This window comes from Typopeltis vanoorti, chromosome 15 (genome assembly GCF_054136105.1).
Source record: "Typopeltis vanoorti isolate ZY-2024b chromosome 15, IOZ_Tvanoo_1.0, whole genome shotgun sequence".
NCBI classification, from domain to species: Eukaryota; Metazoa; Arthropoda; class Arachnida; order Uropygi; family Thelyphonidae; genus Typopeltis; species Typopeltis vanoorti.
The window spans coordinates 19,062,322-19,079,165 of NC_143563.1; the positions used below are offsets into that span (position 1 = coordinate 19,062,322).

General features: G+C 35.4%; 1 protein-coding gene across 1 annotated transcript in view; it reads left to right on the forward strand.

Annotated features, from left to right (window-relative positions):
• Positions 1-16,844, forward strand: part of LOC150098435 (uncharacterized) — a 260,713-nt gene that overhangs the window by 223,969 nt on the left and 19,900 nt on the right. Inside the window, exons 14-15 of the mRNA XM_090405278.1 lie at positions 1,713-1,846; positions 9,499-9,610. Coding sequence (XP_090261404.1) covers positions 1,713-1,846; positions 9,499-9,610 — 246 coding nt within the window. The remainder of the gene's footprint in view (positions 1-1,712; positions 1,847-9,498; positions 9,611-16,844) is intronic.

Consider the following 16,844-nt stretch of genomic DNA (forward strand, 5'->3'; position numbering starts at 1 on the left):
TCTATTTTCTACATCTGGTATCACATTTTGGAAGGTTTCAGTTTGCATAGCAAAGATTTTTTTCTGAGACTGGGTTGCTAGCGCTGAGTTCAACCCTCCCCGTTTATCCGGGCTTGGGACCGGCATGTCAAGTTTTCACTAAGCATGGCTGGGTTAATAATTTCACATTACTTGCCTTAATGCAAAGCACATATCCTTACAGATATGTATAATCTATATACTAGTATCCCAGTATTAAAGTGACTTCAAGTGCAAATTTTGTTTGCTTACATTTGGATAAAGGATGAAACCAAGAATATAATTTCTTGGCATATTAATTTATAGTATAACCAAGTGAAAAAACTTTCAACATCTATCTGTAATCCAGAGTATTTTAGTAATAAGGTGTGACACCTTTTGACTACTTGTATATGGAAATATGACTTCTGTATTACTTCAACCTTGTTATCACTTCTGGATCTAGCTCCCACTGATGTTCTTTTGTGCTGAAGTGGTTGCTTTCCCTGAAATATGAGCAGCTCTGCTCAGTGCTTGGGTGAGCCTGCCATTGGGCAGAGCCACCACTGTGTTCTTCTTGGTGGTGAGTGAACCAGTCACTGAGTGGAACTACCACTGAGTTAAATGATCCTTCGGATCACTCATTGTCGGATCTGATGGATCGCACAAGTTTTTGGAGAGGTATCCCTGCACTTAACATAGGTTGAAACCAGTCTGGGTAGTGGCCCTTCCCATAATGCATAGCATTATACATATCCATACAGATGCATTATGGGATACTAAGGCAAGTGATGTGAGTCATTAGCCTTTATATACAAATAGCTCAGTTGTGAAGTGACTTCATGCAAACTTCGTTTGCTTCCACTTGGATAAAGGATGAAATCAAGAATACAATGTCTTGGTATCTTTAATTTACACAAACATCCTACTGATCTCGAGTGTTTTAACATGTTAAAAATAAAAATAAAAATAAAAATAAAAAAATAAAGTTAAAAATAAATGGCTGCATTCCAACCTTGTGAAGTGTTATGACAGCTATACAACCCTCTCTCTACTGATAAACACGTGAATGATGGCTGCTCACAGTGCCACTAATGGAACTGGGCTTGCAAAATTCTGTGGACCGTGCAGGGGTGTGCAGAAGTTGTAAAAGTATTTATAGCAAGACTGTGTGGTTATGGTTCTCAGAATTTTTTTTCTTTTGATATGACTCTTGAAACAAACAAACACACTGTACTGTCAACACAAAATCATGATCCCAAATATCTGCCTACGTAAACTTAACAAGTTAGACTTCTTTCTACTTCAACACATTATTTTATAGTTAATATGTATGACAAGCATTTATTCTATTAATATAAATAATGTTTACATATTGTATTCTTTGAATATTCTTAACCCTTTCTGACCTGAATTTTTTTTTCCAAATGAAAAAAATTTTTCTTTCTATTTATTTTGTCTTTAGGTCTAAAAAAGCAAGAGTATCAAGTATTTTTCTGAAAAATACATTTTAGGATAGGAAAAATTCTAAAAATCATTTCAGAATTTGAATCATTTGCGACGTAATATGGGCTATGAAAGCCAAGAAAGTTAGTGATTCCAATTGGAATCACTAGGGCAGAAAGGGTTAATTAATAAGTTGCAACAGTCTCTTATTAAATATTATGATTTATAAAGTTGCAGTAGTAAAACTGAGTTATATTTTTAATCCACAGTTGCATCTCTGTATGAACTTCTTAGTTTTCTCAGTAGGAAGAAAGAAGATTTTGCTATTACTGCACTTAAGAGAAATTTAGAAACCTTCAAGCCTGCTACAAAATATGCAGCTCTAGTAGCTGTTTTGTCAAAGGTTTATTACTTCTTACTGTTAATATTTATTATTATTGAAATATTATGATTGCATTCTGGTATCATATACACATTGGTAAATTTATTTCAACATAACTATAAACATGCAAGTTATTTCTTTAAAAAAAAATTCTAATTTTGCTAATTTTTACATAACAGTTTTCCAAATTTTTATGTTAGGTTATACCCATGAAAAATTGTTTACATATAGCACATTGGTACCATAAGTGAGCCCAAACCTTGATGTAAAAGACTAGATGGAACTTTTTCAAGCCACTTCAGGTAACCACTAAGGTGGAAAGTGGCCTTGAAAAAGTGTATTGAATGATGAAAATCATCTACTACCTAAAGTCATTAACAAATATCCATGTTGCAGCAGGATTCAAACCAGAGTCTATATACATATATATTGTATGTATATAATTCATGTTGGTAAATTATAGAGACTACAACCTACCACGGTTGTTTGTAGTCTTCATAATTTACCAAAATGAATGCTGATCCCCATGTGACATTAAAGAAAAGGATATATATATAGTTCATGGATTAGATTTTCGTGTCTATTGGACATGTGTCAAATAATAACTTAAACGACTTTACAGTTGTATGATAAAATTGAATAAAAAATTTATTTTTAACAGTACTACTAGTTTTATCTTTCTAGAAAACTTCATTGGGTGCATTATATACAGGGTGTTCGGGATAAATTTGACAGTTTCGTAAGGAAAAAGAAAATCTTCTTTGTATCTATTAAATTTAATGAATTGACAAAAAAACATTACAGGCAGAGTTAATTACAATACTATCAACAAGATTTACTCAAAATAACCACCATTAGCATCGATCACAGCTTCAATTCTGCTTCGGAACCTCGAACAAGCTGATACTACAGTCTCCCTGGGAAGGGCCGCAAAAACTGTTTTAATTTTATCCATTAACTGGGCTTTTGTATTACTGGAAGTGCGATTGGTGTCTTTTTCAACTACGCCCCGTACAAAATAATCCATGGAGTTAAGGTCTTTGGAGTTTGGAGGCCAAACATTTGGACTGGTGAAGTCGTAGAAATTTTCAGACAACCATTTTTGACTTTTCCCAGAGGTGTGGCAAGGGGCCGAATCCTGCTGCCATACATACGGCCTACCATTGGCTACCCTTGTTATCCAGGGCTTGACTACAGTTAGCAACTCCACGAACAAAGCCCGAATTCCAATGCCAGGGTTCTTCAACACCTGTTCCTGCAGATTTGCGAGGAATTCTGCTGTACGAACGCAATCAGATCGTCTGCTAGGGATCTTTCTTCTTGCTACATCCTCGTAGTCACCATTGCAAGTCTCTAGTTCATGCCTGATTGTTTTTACTGTATTCAGGGAGCATTGGGCAGCAGTCGTAATATCCTTATTTTGATGGCGGGCACGAATCATCATGATACAAGTTATTCTCTTCCATGATTCAGGTGGGTTCCAGCTATCCATCCTTTCTGACATCTTGTATATGAATGAAGAAGGGTCCAAACTTTTAAATGAAGAGAAGTGTGTGTTAATACATGTAACTTACGGAAAAATATAATTAATTATAAATATGTCAAATTTATCCCGAACACCCTGTATATATATATGTGTGTGTGTGTGTAGAAAGTTTTTTAACTTGGGTATAATATGTATTCAAGATACCAAGTAATTTTATATAAACTTGGTTTTTAATTTAAATATAAAGAGCCAATAGGCTTCATTTCGGTGATATAAACATTATTCAAATTAAGGAGATATTAAATCCCACGTTGTTTTAAAACCGAATAAGAAACTCAAAGATTGGAATCAGAGAGTTTCATGCTGAATATAGTAAACTATAAAAGTATCGGCAGCCACTAGCGTGAGCTAATGCAAGTAGTCCTGGTATGTAGTACAATCTCAGGCAACTCGTTGCAAAGGTGGGGAAAGTTCTGATCGCTAATCTTGGTATTTTCCATAATGTAAAAACACATTTCCTAGGAAATGTATGCTGTTATTACATTATGGTGGGAGGTCACTACCCAGACCGGTTTCAGCCTTTTTTGAGGCTTCATCAGTGAGTAGCTAGACCAAATAGATACCAAAGGGTATAGTGAAAAGAACTTATATACTCTGCTATACGAGTTGTCAAACAGGTGCAACCATTAAGTTACTTAAATATAAAGAGCCAACAGGCTTCATTTCGGTGATATAAACATTATTCAAATTAAGGGGATATTAAATCCCACATTGTTTTAAAACCGAATAAAAAACTCAAAGATTGGAATCAGAGAGTTTCATGACGAATATAGTAAACTATAAAAGTATCGGCATGAATCAGACACAAAGCATTTCACTTTCTATGAGAAAGTGAAAGTGACTGTAAGAGTGAACAAGGATTATCTGTTAACCAGATTGCACTTTTCTGGACAGTGTCAAAATATGTTTAATAAATATGAAAAAAAAATGGCATTTTAAAGTTGGACAAATTCACAGTTTATGTAATGTTAACAGATATACAACTAAGAAGTAGTTTCTTGAGTAGAAAAGGATATCAAGTTTTTTTTGGAAGCAATTTGTTTGTGAAAAGGCTAAGAATTATTTTCAAAAACACAAGACTCTGTTTTTTTAACATTGAAGTTGGGAAGTTAGTCTTTTATCTGCCTGATAATGGTAAGGAAATCTTTGTTTAAGGCATTGATTATAGAACATCTTGAAGCTTGGACTGTTTGAACACAAGATTGGTCAGATGAAGAAGAGAAATGTACTGTCATCAACAAAATTATAAATGTGATTTGAGGTTTGTATGAGATAATTAATGTATAGGAAGAGAGTGGGTGAAAAATTTTGCAAGTGGATCACATGTTTTCTCTTTAATTATTTGTGTTATGCTGGTTTTGATTTCTCTCTTGAGATTTTCCCATCACTTCTGTACAGTGGTAGTTTCTCTGATTAATCACCCTACTGGTCATGACATGTTTGCATCACTCAAAAAACATGGATGCAAATCAAATTGTCCATTGAAATAGAAATAAAATTCAGATGCCATTGATGTAATATGGATGGGAAGCACAAAATGGTTGATATACGTTGTCCCTATGGACAGATGTATGGTTAAATGCCAGATGAACATGATAGATTGTAAAAGATCATGTAGAATGCTTTTTAATTCTGAAACACAATTGTGGTAATACCATCACTAATAGAAGACTTATTGTTGTCCAAGCTGTTCAGGATTCTTCTGATGTCTTTTAGTGAATGATCAGAGGAGGCATGCATGAGTTATTTGTATTGTGGGAAGTGATTTGTCTTGGTTGTCTGTGAAAGAGTTGGAGGCAAGGAATGATGCCAAGAGGTCAGTTTTATCTTTGGATGATGTCACAATGGTACCATCTGGATGAAAGGGGAGGAGAATGAAAGCATGGGTATTTATAAGTTGCATCTAATTACTTATCAAGGAATTAGATGGTATTGCTATCTGAGTAGGAGGAAAGTTTTCTTTGCTTGGCTCCTTCAAGTTGAGTTTGGATCTCTTAATGATTTTCTTGCAACTGTTGTGTAAGCTACAATGTAAGCCGAGTGTAAAGTTGGGGCTTTTATCTTAACGTACTTTTAATATGCTGAATATTTCACTTGGCTTCCTAAGCAAATGTTTTAGGATGAAGACTTGAATAGTTGTTGACATTTTTTGAGTAGAATGGGAAGAGACCTTCATTCCAGCAAAATCGATTGCAGTTATTGGTCAGATGAAGTGTTCAGATCAGGAGAGTAAACACAGTAAACTGACCATGTGAAGGAAGAGTTGAAATTGCTGAGATTCTCATTTGGCTTTTATTATAATTGCAAAAAAAAAGGCACAATATTAATGGTGGCTGGTGAAAGGACATACTGTAGAAAATGAAACTTGGACAAGTTTATGGTGCAATTTACCAAGAGGAGAGATGACACCCACAATATATTTGGAAGAGTTCCCCAAGGTTCTGTTCTGTCATCTGCCCATCTTTCTCTTATACATAAATAAGCTTTTCTCACTGCTCCTCTCTTTATTTTTTGCTGATTCTTCCTACTCATTTGACAAACCTTTCAGTGTCGAAATATCCCAGGAGAACTTCTATAACAGTGTCTTAAAACAGTAATCTTCATGCTATTCCATGATGAACTGAGAATAATGTAGTCATTTTCAATTCTGCCAAAACACAGTCGTACTTTTTTCATGCTATAAGGAGCTCACTTAATCTTTCCTTATCTTTGTTAATACACAAATCATCAGACATGATCATATATATATATCTCTCTCTCTCTCTCAGTTATTGAAAAATTTGCCATTCCTTTTCTGCTCAAGAAGCTACTTTTGATCCCATCTACTAATGCTGTCAAATCTAGAATACTATTTTCTTGTTTTGAATAGTGCACCAAGGACTTCCCTAAAAACTTCAGTAATGTGCAAAAGAGAGCTGGCTAAACACACTTCAACCTCTCTCACAGGTGATTTGTTTCAGGCAGATGTGGTCTTGATGTTCAGAGATATGTTTACCAATAGATCTTCCTGTTTGTCCATAGTAAGACAAATTACATGAACATGGTACTTTGTATATGTCAGGTAGTATCATTGGTGAGAGTTTGTCTTTTGAAGAAGGTATCAAGTTGTGAAATTTGGTTGATGGGTTTATAGGCAGCAATGAGTTGATAATACATTTTCATAATTTTTGCCACACATTCAGAGATGCCTTTAATATATGGTATAGGAGTCCTGTGGGCATCATGTGGGATGTGTACATCAAGAAAGGAAATATTGTTTGATGATTATTTTTTTAGTGTGAACTTGATACGAGGATGTAGGATGTTGATTTTTATGGACAAACAGATAGGTCTATGAATAAACGTATCTCTGAACATCAAGACCACATCTGTTTCGTCAAACCTCACATATCTTCTGGCCTTGCACAACATGGAATTGAAAACGCTAACCACAGGACCCAGTGGCAAAATGCTAAGCTGCTACATAGATATGGCAAGAGTCCATATATAAACATGAACGTTTATATAAAGAAAGTGCTGAAACCTTACTTCATAGACTTAATCTTAATCAGAATGACTGTCTCACTATTTCAAAAGTTTGAGAAATTGTTATCCTCAATTGTATTAAATAAATTTTTCTGTTATAGAGGTCTCATCAGTGAGACCTCAATAAAGGTTGAAACCGGTCTGGGTAGTGACCTTCTCTCACTCATAATGTAGAACAGTAATACAGCTCCTAGGAGCTGGGTTTCACATTATGGGGAAATATCAAGAATAGTGATTGGATCTTGCTCCACCCTTACCATGAGTTGCCTCAGTGTTGCACTTCCTAAAGGGTCAGTTGTAACACTATCCAGGTATTTGCTTACGCATGGACTCGCCGAACTTTATATATTTACTATATTCGGCATGAAACTCTTTGAGTTTCTTATCGGCTATGAAACAATATGGGATGTAATATCCCTTAACTTGAATAAGTTTTTCTGTTATATTTTAATTTAATTTAATTTGTTTTAATCCATGAATATGTGAGGGATTCCAATTTAAGCATGCACACTACTGTTTTTGAATTCAATTCTATTATTGTTCGATAATTGCACTAATGATGTCTTATGATACATAAGAAGAAATATTTATTGTGGCCTATTTGTTATTCTAGAGTTATGTTCAAGAACCTGCTAGAAAGGAATTAGTAACTGACTGTATTAATTATTTGAAGCCTTTTGTGACAATGATCATTTGACCTGGGGAAGGGAATTGAGAATAAGGAGGAAATGACAATTAGAAAGCATCAAGGGTGAAATTTCACAAAGCTAACTTTGATGTACATTAAGAGGTATTAACTGGAAGAATGGAGTCTTCCATTGTTTAATGGAAGAGACACTAATGAAAAATGGATAATTCTGTGACATCTTGCATAATTTAATGTTTAAATTTATCCCTAGAACTACATTTTGTAATAAACCTGGAGTTAGCTGGTTGAATAATAATAAAGTCCTTTATTAATAATGTTAGAAGAAAGAAAAAGCTATGGAAAGAGCATCAGTCTAATAAATCAGTTACTAAGTGTGATAAGTATATGCAGTGACTAGCATTAACTAAATTGTTAATTAAAGATTGAGAAGCAAAAGTTGAATTACAACTAGTCATGGATTAATCAAAAAAATTTTATAAATATGCAAAAAAGGGGTATATAATATAATATTTAGAATTGGATTAGAAATAAAACAGATGATCAATGCTTTGAGACCACAGATATCATAGAAAAATTATAGAAGTGAACAGATAACTCTAGTGCAGAACCATGATAAAAATGAAGATATTATCAAAAAAGGCACAACCTTATTAGCATTCAAGTATATGTAAACAAAAGTTTTCGGATAGATAATATGGCTACCTAAACAGGATAGGATTAGAGAGAAAAAAAAAAGATTTTGAATGCAAAAACAGTAGAGAAGACACCTAGAGGAAATCCAGGATTCAGATGGATTGATGCTGTTTGTACCCATAAAGACAAAATGTATATACCAGTTTAAATTTTTTTTTTTTTTTTTTTTTTTTTTTTTTTTTTTTCAGAGGGTAAAAAGTGGTATAGAAGCTTTAATTATGTTGGATTATCATATTATCTTTAAGTACAACCTTAAGGGGGAATAATTGTCCACTCACTAGGAACTGATCATCATAAAAAATAAATAATAATAATAATAATAAATTTTTTTAAAATTGAAATATTGTTATATTAGCTTGTGTTATGTAGGTGCTGTGATGATTTTATTTTAATGTAATTATAATAATGTGAATTTTGTTTCCAAAAAGAAAAAAGATTTTGATTATATATATATATATGTGTGTGTGTGTGTGTGTAATTAATTTTTTAACTTGGGGATACTGTATATTAGAGTTACCAAGTAATTTTATAAGCTTGGTTATTTAACTCCTAATCCCAAGTAAGCAAACAATTAAGTTTGTGCCTGAAACATAGTTCAAGTCTAAAGATATTACAACACCAGAGCAACTCATTGTAAAGATGGGTAAAGCTCTGATCACTATTCTTATCTGTGGGGTCACTACCCAGACTGGTTTCAACCTTTTTTGAGGTCTCCTCAGTGAGTGGCTAGACCCTAAATACCAAGGTTTTAGTAATACAGAGCCTTATCAACTTTACCTATATAAGTTGCTGCAAGGTGTTTTTATTTTTAATAAAAATCTCTGGAGGAGATATAGATGTAATTAATTTTTTAACTTGGGGATACTATATATTAGGGTTACCAAGTAATTTTATAAGCTTGGTTATTTAACTCCTTTAGACTTGAACTATGTTTCAGGTGCAAACTTAATTGTTTGCTTACTTGGGATTAGCAGTTAAATAACCAAGCTTATAAAATTACTTGGTAACCCTAATATATATATATATATATATATATATATATTTTTTTTTTTTTTTTTTTTTTTTAATTTTATATAAAATTATATCATAAAATTAGATTAAAACCTTTTATCCTATTCTATAGAAACAAACTCCCTACCCCCAATATAGTTTAGTTATAGACTTTTGTTTTTAAAACAGTTGTAGAAATATCTTGTGTCCTGATGTGTTATGTATGAGTGTTTTTCATTTATTATTATTTTATTATTCTACTTATTTCAGATAATTGTACAATGCACTTTGGAAGAATGGCAAAATCTCTTTACTTTGATATGTTCTTTGGATGTTTGTAATAGAAGAGTGCCTATAATGTTAGAAAATAATTGCAGTGAAGGTAATTATAGCATTTTTAATTATAGTGAAGAATATTTTAGCATTTCTGCTGTAATTTAGCTAGTTTTATCATGCTGGCATTGCTTCAAATTTGTTGCTCTCTACTCTTCATAGCACCCTAAAATGTGTAGCATAATTACTTCTGATGCTTGTTATTATTATTATTATTACCCCAAGACCTCATAGAGTCAAAGACTCATCTAGGAGGTCCTTTTATCACACACACACATCTCATCATACCGTGTCTTAAACACACTCAAACTCCTTGCAGACACCACGCTCTCAGGTAAGGTGTTCAATCATTCACAACTCTGCACAAAAAAAACTGCCTCTGACTCCCCTACTCACACCCTCTTTATACAGTTTCCAGGGATGACTTCTGGTTCTCCCCTGATCTCCCACTATTCTCTGTAGAACTTCTCCACCATTGATCCTATAACAACCCCTTACCAACTTGTAGGTCTCTATCATATCTCCCCCTCGTCCTCCTGTCCACCAGACTCTGCAAATTACATCTTCTCAATCTTTCCTCATACTCAACATTCCAGAGGTCAGAAACTACCTTAGTCAGTCACCTTTAGACCCTTTCCAACATCTCTTCATCCTTCTGAAAACCTGGTGACCAAATCTGGGCACAATAGTCCATGTGTGGCCTAATCAAAGCCTTATACAACGGAACAAGAATCTCCCTACTTCTACACGTCAGTGTCCTCCGCATCATTCCCAGAAGCCTGTGTTGTCTTCACAATTTTGGCGATGTGACCCCTAAATTTTAGATCCTTATCCACTATCACCTCCAGATCTCTTATTTCCTCTACCTCCAACAATATATTCTCACCAAGCATAAATTCTGCATCCCATCTTTGTTTTCCAAATTTTAAAACCTTACATGTTGCAACATTGAACTCACATCCCCATTTCTGTGCCTAATCACTCAATTTATTCAAGTCTTCTTGTAAGGCCACAACATCTTCACTACTCTTTATGGTTTGTCCCAACTTTGCATCATCTGCAAACAACTGAATATCTCCATCCAAATCTTTGGCAATATCATTAATAAATGGCCCTAAAACAGACCCCTGAGGCACTCCACTAGTGACTTTCCTTTTTCTGGATATCGCACCCCCATACACAACTTGTTGATACCCATCAGATAGCCAGTCTCCAATCCAATGCACTAATCTAACATCCAACCCCATCTGCTCTAGTTTGACTGTCAACTTATAATGAGGCACTCTATCAAAAGCCTTTGCAAAATCCAAGTATATTACTGTGTATCCTTCTCCTCTGTCCAAGGAAGCAGTCACTTTATTGTAATAAGTAAGTAGATTACTAAAACATGACCTCCCTTTAGCAAATCCATGCTGTCCATCAAAGATAATACCATTGTTGTCAACCCAACTCTGGTTCCTAGTTCTCACAAGCTTCTCCAACAACCACAACACCTGACACACAGATAGGCCTATAGTTTGATGTTTGAGTTCGATCGCCTCCTTTATGAAGTGGCACAATCTTGCCCTCCTTCCACTCCTTAGGAACTTGACCAAGTGCAAGACTGGTATTAAAAAATATGTCAAGGCAGGTGTCAACTCTCTGGCACATTCCTTCAGAATATGCGGTGATATATTATCAAGGCCCACAGCCTTATTTACATCTAGTTTACTCAACTCCCCAAACACCTCTTGCTCACTTACGGTCAGTCTCTCCTCCCCATCATCAACTGCTCTCAATCTCTCCATGAAGTCACATTCATAAGATTGAAAGATCTTTATGAACTGCTCATTAAGTATCTCCACCACACATTCTGCAACAGCTGTCTTTATACCATTTTCTCCAATCAATGTCATCCTTCCATAATCATTCTTTCTTTTGTTGGCTACATATCGAAAGAACTCCTTAGGATTCTTTTTGTCTTCATTAGCTAACTGCTGTTCATGCCTCTCTTTGGCTACTCTCACCAACCAAGTCACCCTCTTTGCCTGGTCTTTGTAGACCTCATGGAATTGGTTATTTCCACTTCTCTTATGCTGCTTCCACAATGCCCTTTTTCTCTGTATCGCATGCTTAATCTCTTTATTCATCCATCTCACACCCACGTTATTTAACCTTCTCACCCTTGGAATACATTTAGACATTGCATCTACTAAACAGTTTTTTTAAAATCCTCCAAGCTGCATTGATCTCTTTTCCAGCTAACTGCTCATTCCACGCTACACCTGCAAGCTGTCTCCTGAGCTCTTCATAATCACCCCTTCTTGTAGTTCCACATATACCCTTTTCTCACAGAGGTCCTAGCACTGTTGGCAACCACCCAGGTAATGAGGTGTCAAATCATCCACCAATTGGTGGATGATTTGACACCTCATTTACAATTACATCCTCTGATGAGATGACCAAATCCAAGACCCTCAATCCTCGTGTGCCCTCTGTTACATACTATCTGAGGTAGTTATCCCTCAAAAACTCAAGAAACTCATTTTCTTTACTTCCAGTTGCTATCTCATCATTCCAGTCTATATTGCCATAATTAAAATCACCCATAATGATCACCCTTTTCTTATTTACTTGGCTAATTTTATTGTACATTTCATTATCACCACTATCCACATTACTGGTGTATAACAACATCCCACCAAGTATTTGATTCCATTCACCTCTATCTCACACCATACTGCCTCAAAACCACTGGCACTATTTCCGTCTTGCATCTCTACTTTGTATGGACATAACTCTTTCTCTATCATCAATAGCACTCCCCCCCCTCCCTTTTTACCCCTTCTGTCCTCACGAAACACATCATACCCTTCCATCTCTATTCCTGTCAGGATGTCATCCTCTTCTAACCATGTCTCACTTATTCCGACAATCTTTGGGTGAACAGACACAATTAGTGCAACCATTTCATCTGCCTTGTTTCTTATACCTCTAGCATTTGTATACAAACACAACAGCTCATTTCTGGATCTACAGCTAGTTCCACTGATACCACTCACTCAATGTGATCTCTCCATGCTCGACTGGGGCCATTTCCCTTTCTGCTTCTTCATTTTAGAACCCTTGTCAATTCCGACTGTTTCCTCTTGATCCCTGGTCATCCCATTTCTTTCCTGCCTACACATGCTCTCACCTCCTCTTGGAGCATCCACCTTTCTCACGCTGTGTATCCTTGTCCACCCTGAGCCTCCCCGTTTCCCTGCTCCTCTTGCACACCCATTCTCTCATTTTCTATACTCATACCACTCACTTCTCCATTCATATCCACCTCTTCAGTCTCTGCTGTCTTACTCTCCTGCTCTTCTACATCACTCCCCTCTCGATCTGATTCATTCTCTCTATTGACTTCTCTACCTTCCAGCAGCAGTCTCTCCAAGCGACTCACACCATAACCACTCAAATGCAGTCCATCGCTCCCATACAGCTCACTTCGTCCCTCAAACTCATTCCACACATTAACAAAACTGTACTCCCATCTCCTCACACATTTCAGCCATCATATCATTCATAATCCTTGCTCTCCACCTCATTTCATCACAATCATACCTAGGCAACACACTGACTACCCTTCCTGTCACACTATTCTCTTTTATCCTTCCAAGCAGCATTATTATGATGTTATTATTATTGTGATGCTCTGTGACCATCGGTCTCAGTCATAAATATTGAACATCATTCATGTGGAGAATTTCTAATAAAATAAAATTTTATTTTTCTGATTATGCTATACTCCATTCTCAAGTTATGCATTTCCTAAGGCTGATTTTTACTCATTTTTGTTTTTATGATTAATTAGCTAATCCTATCTCCATAGTCTGTTCTATGTGCCAGTTGCATGTGTTCCTTTCCTCACTTAGTTTGTCTGTTTTATAGGAAGTAGTGGATGACATTAGCTTCTGGGAGGAAAATCTTTGTTAATTAACTTATTTTCAGTTGAGAAAATAAGTTAATTAACTCATTCTTCACATCCTAGAGGGGCTTAACCCAAGTCTTTTCAACCAAAGAAAACATTATTCTATGCTACATGGACACTGTAAGGGATGTGTATGAATGTGGGCTTTGCAGGAGCTATTGTTTATTTCATGGAAATGCCATCCTCATTTCAGAGCTAACATCCATCCTACATCATCTCTATAATTTATTATACATATCTGGTACTTATCCCAATGCACAGAAGCAATCTCATACCTATCCTATTCCAAAAAAAGGGTGATAGAAGTCTATTGTCAAACTACTGACCAATTGTCATCACCTCTGTCCTCTCCAAAAGAATGGAGAAAGTGATCAATAGCCAGCTTTCTCCCTGGTTGTTCTTTGTGAGTCATGATAGATGACTCCTTTTCTTCAAGCTTCACCACCAATGCTGGAGTGCCTCAAGGCTCTGTCCTATCACCTACTCAAAATAACCACTAATCCCATCCACAGCTTTACAGGTGATAGTACTCTCCACTCCTCCTACTCATTTGACAAACTGTGCAGTACTTGGACATCCCCGGCTACAAGATCATCTACAACTAGTGCCTTAAACATTGATCTACATACTATCCTTCAGTGGGCAAGGACAACCTTGTTATGTCCACAGTCTTGCCTTTTCTTGTGCAAAAGAGATTCTAGTTCATCTACCCTTAGCCTCAGTTATACACAAATCACCAAGACAAGATCAGATCTCTTTGCTTGAACTAACATTTACCTCCAGTCTTTCCTGGCATAAACACATCAAGAGCCTCCTCAGCATCCAAGAAATTTGGCATTCTCTTTTGTTCAAGAGTGTTTTACATCTAACTATGTTTCACACTATACAAATCCCAAATCCATCTATGTTTAGAATACTGTTCACATGTTTGGGGTGGTGCACCTAAAACTTCTCTTAAAATCCTTGATTCCATCCAGAGGCATGCAGTTAGTCTCATAGATAATCCCTATCTTACAGACTCACTTCAACCTCTTTCTCACAGGCACAGTGTTTCAGCACTTTGTCTATTCTACATGTGCTTCCATGGCCACTACTACTACACTGAATTGGCAACTAATATTCTTCCACTTTCTGGTGCACAATAAAGATTATGCAACTGCAAATACACAAAATCTCCTTCTGTTCATCCTCTTTTATTCTATTCACCTCTGTCCTCTGGAACAGCCTTCCTCAAGAAGTGTTCCCAAACAAGTACAACATGCAACCCTTAAAAAAAAACACCAATAAACTTCTATCTGTATCCTCATTTGCACTCCACACATGCCACTGATGTGCCTATAGATCCTCTGACTTCTTGTGTATGGGATTAATATATATATAAATCCCCTTCTGCATACAATTTTTAACAGCTTATTTGATAGAAATTGTCTAAATAAACTTTTCATAAGAATTATCTCAATGAAAATTGTCTTTTCTTAAATATCTTAATATTTATGATTGAAACTGATTGTCACAGAGGACTTAAAAATTACAGGAAAAGACTGCTTCTGGCCAGAAAGTGTGTGCTTTGACTAGTACTGTGTTAAAAATGTGTGTGCAGTAAAAAATACACTTTGTATATTGGAAGTTTATTTGCACTTGGTTAGACTATAATAAATTTAGTTTAATCCTTTATCCAAGTGTAGGCAAACAAAGTTTGCGCCTGAAAATATCTTCAGGACTGAGGCAAGGTGGTACATCTATTGGCACCTCATAGCAAAGATGGACCAAGCTCTCATCTCTCCTTATCTTAGTATCTCCCATAATGCAAAGTACATCTCCTTGCAGACATGTATAATGCTATGCAGACTGGGTTTCAACCCAGTCTGCATAGCATTATCTGGGTTTTGACCTCATAGAATCTGGGTTTCGACCTTTATTGAGGTCTCGTCAATAAACTTCCAACATCTTTCTCTAAATCCAGAGTAATTTAATAATAAGGTGGTACACCCTTTGGCAACTCATATAGGTAAATACGCCTCTCCATTGCTTCTGCCTTGGTATCACCACTTCTGGGTCTGCCTCCCACTGACGAGACCTCAATAAAGGTCGAAACTCTTGGGACTTTAGATTTCTAGTCCAACATATTCCACTTATTGTTTTTATGCATTATTGCAATTTTCATATTGTATCCCAGATAATGTTTCTGTGATAGACATTAAATATTGGAAGTATTAAACCTGTATTTACTTATTTAATTTTGCTGTTTTCATTGCATTAACCCTAAAGATGAGCTTAAACCATCATCCAAGCCTAAATGCTCATTTGCTTCTTCATGGAGAAAGTACAGCATGCAGAGCTAAAAATATGATAGGTGGAAATTCCATTTATCCAGGGAACTTAACTGGCTAGCCTTCTTAAAAAGATGTAGAGACAGGAATTACACCTACCTGTATAATTTAAAATTAAATTTTGCTCTACCGAAGCCCTTCAAATCTACAGACATACTAGCTTTGTATTACTTCAAGAACAGATCCTTGCCACTCGTAGTAACTTAGCTGCTACCAATGAAGCCATTAGTTCTCATCAAACTACCTCTCTTCTACTCTGAACCTGGAACTTTGGAAATATCCTTTCTGAGATTTCAGATAAATCTACCCATAAAGAATTTCAAAAAATAAAAGAAAAAACATAAAAAAAATATGACAAACTTTTTCTCATCTGCAAAATCATCCTTTCATCAAAAAGACTTGACAAGACAGCCATCAGTGTCCTTAGCCTCAATACTGACATAGTGCTCATGAAGTTCTGACATCCTCACATTGCTTACAGAATATGGTATCTGCAAACTATGTCCAGATATTGTCAGGATTAATATGACTAACATCTTTATGTGAGCTTTACTGCCAAAAGAGAAATCTCCAACAAGCAACTCTACACTCTTTATAAATTATGCAAAGACAAAAATATAATAATTACTAGATACAGTGTGAATACAATTTGAAAATAAATGTTGCTCAGAGGCTGCACTATTTTCTGATTTCATGATCAGTATTTTCCAAACTTTCAATACTCTTGTACTCCTTTTAAAATTTTTGTAACACTTGTGTATCCCTGTCAAGAGAAGCCAGTTTGGGAGAAGTTATAATGATATTTAATTCCAACACAGATAATTATACAGGCATTTATTTTTTAACATTGGGTTATAATAAATTACAAACCAACTGAAACAAGTTATTTTAATTAAATAACTTTGAAATACATTTTTAATTATACAAATCCAATATGCATACAGTAGAAATAAAAATTATGAAATTGAAATTCTTAATAATAAAAAAAAAAGTTCATT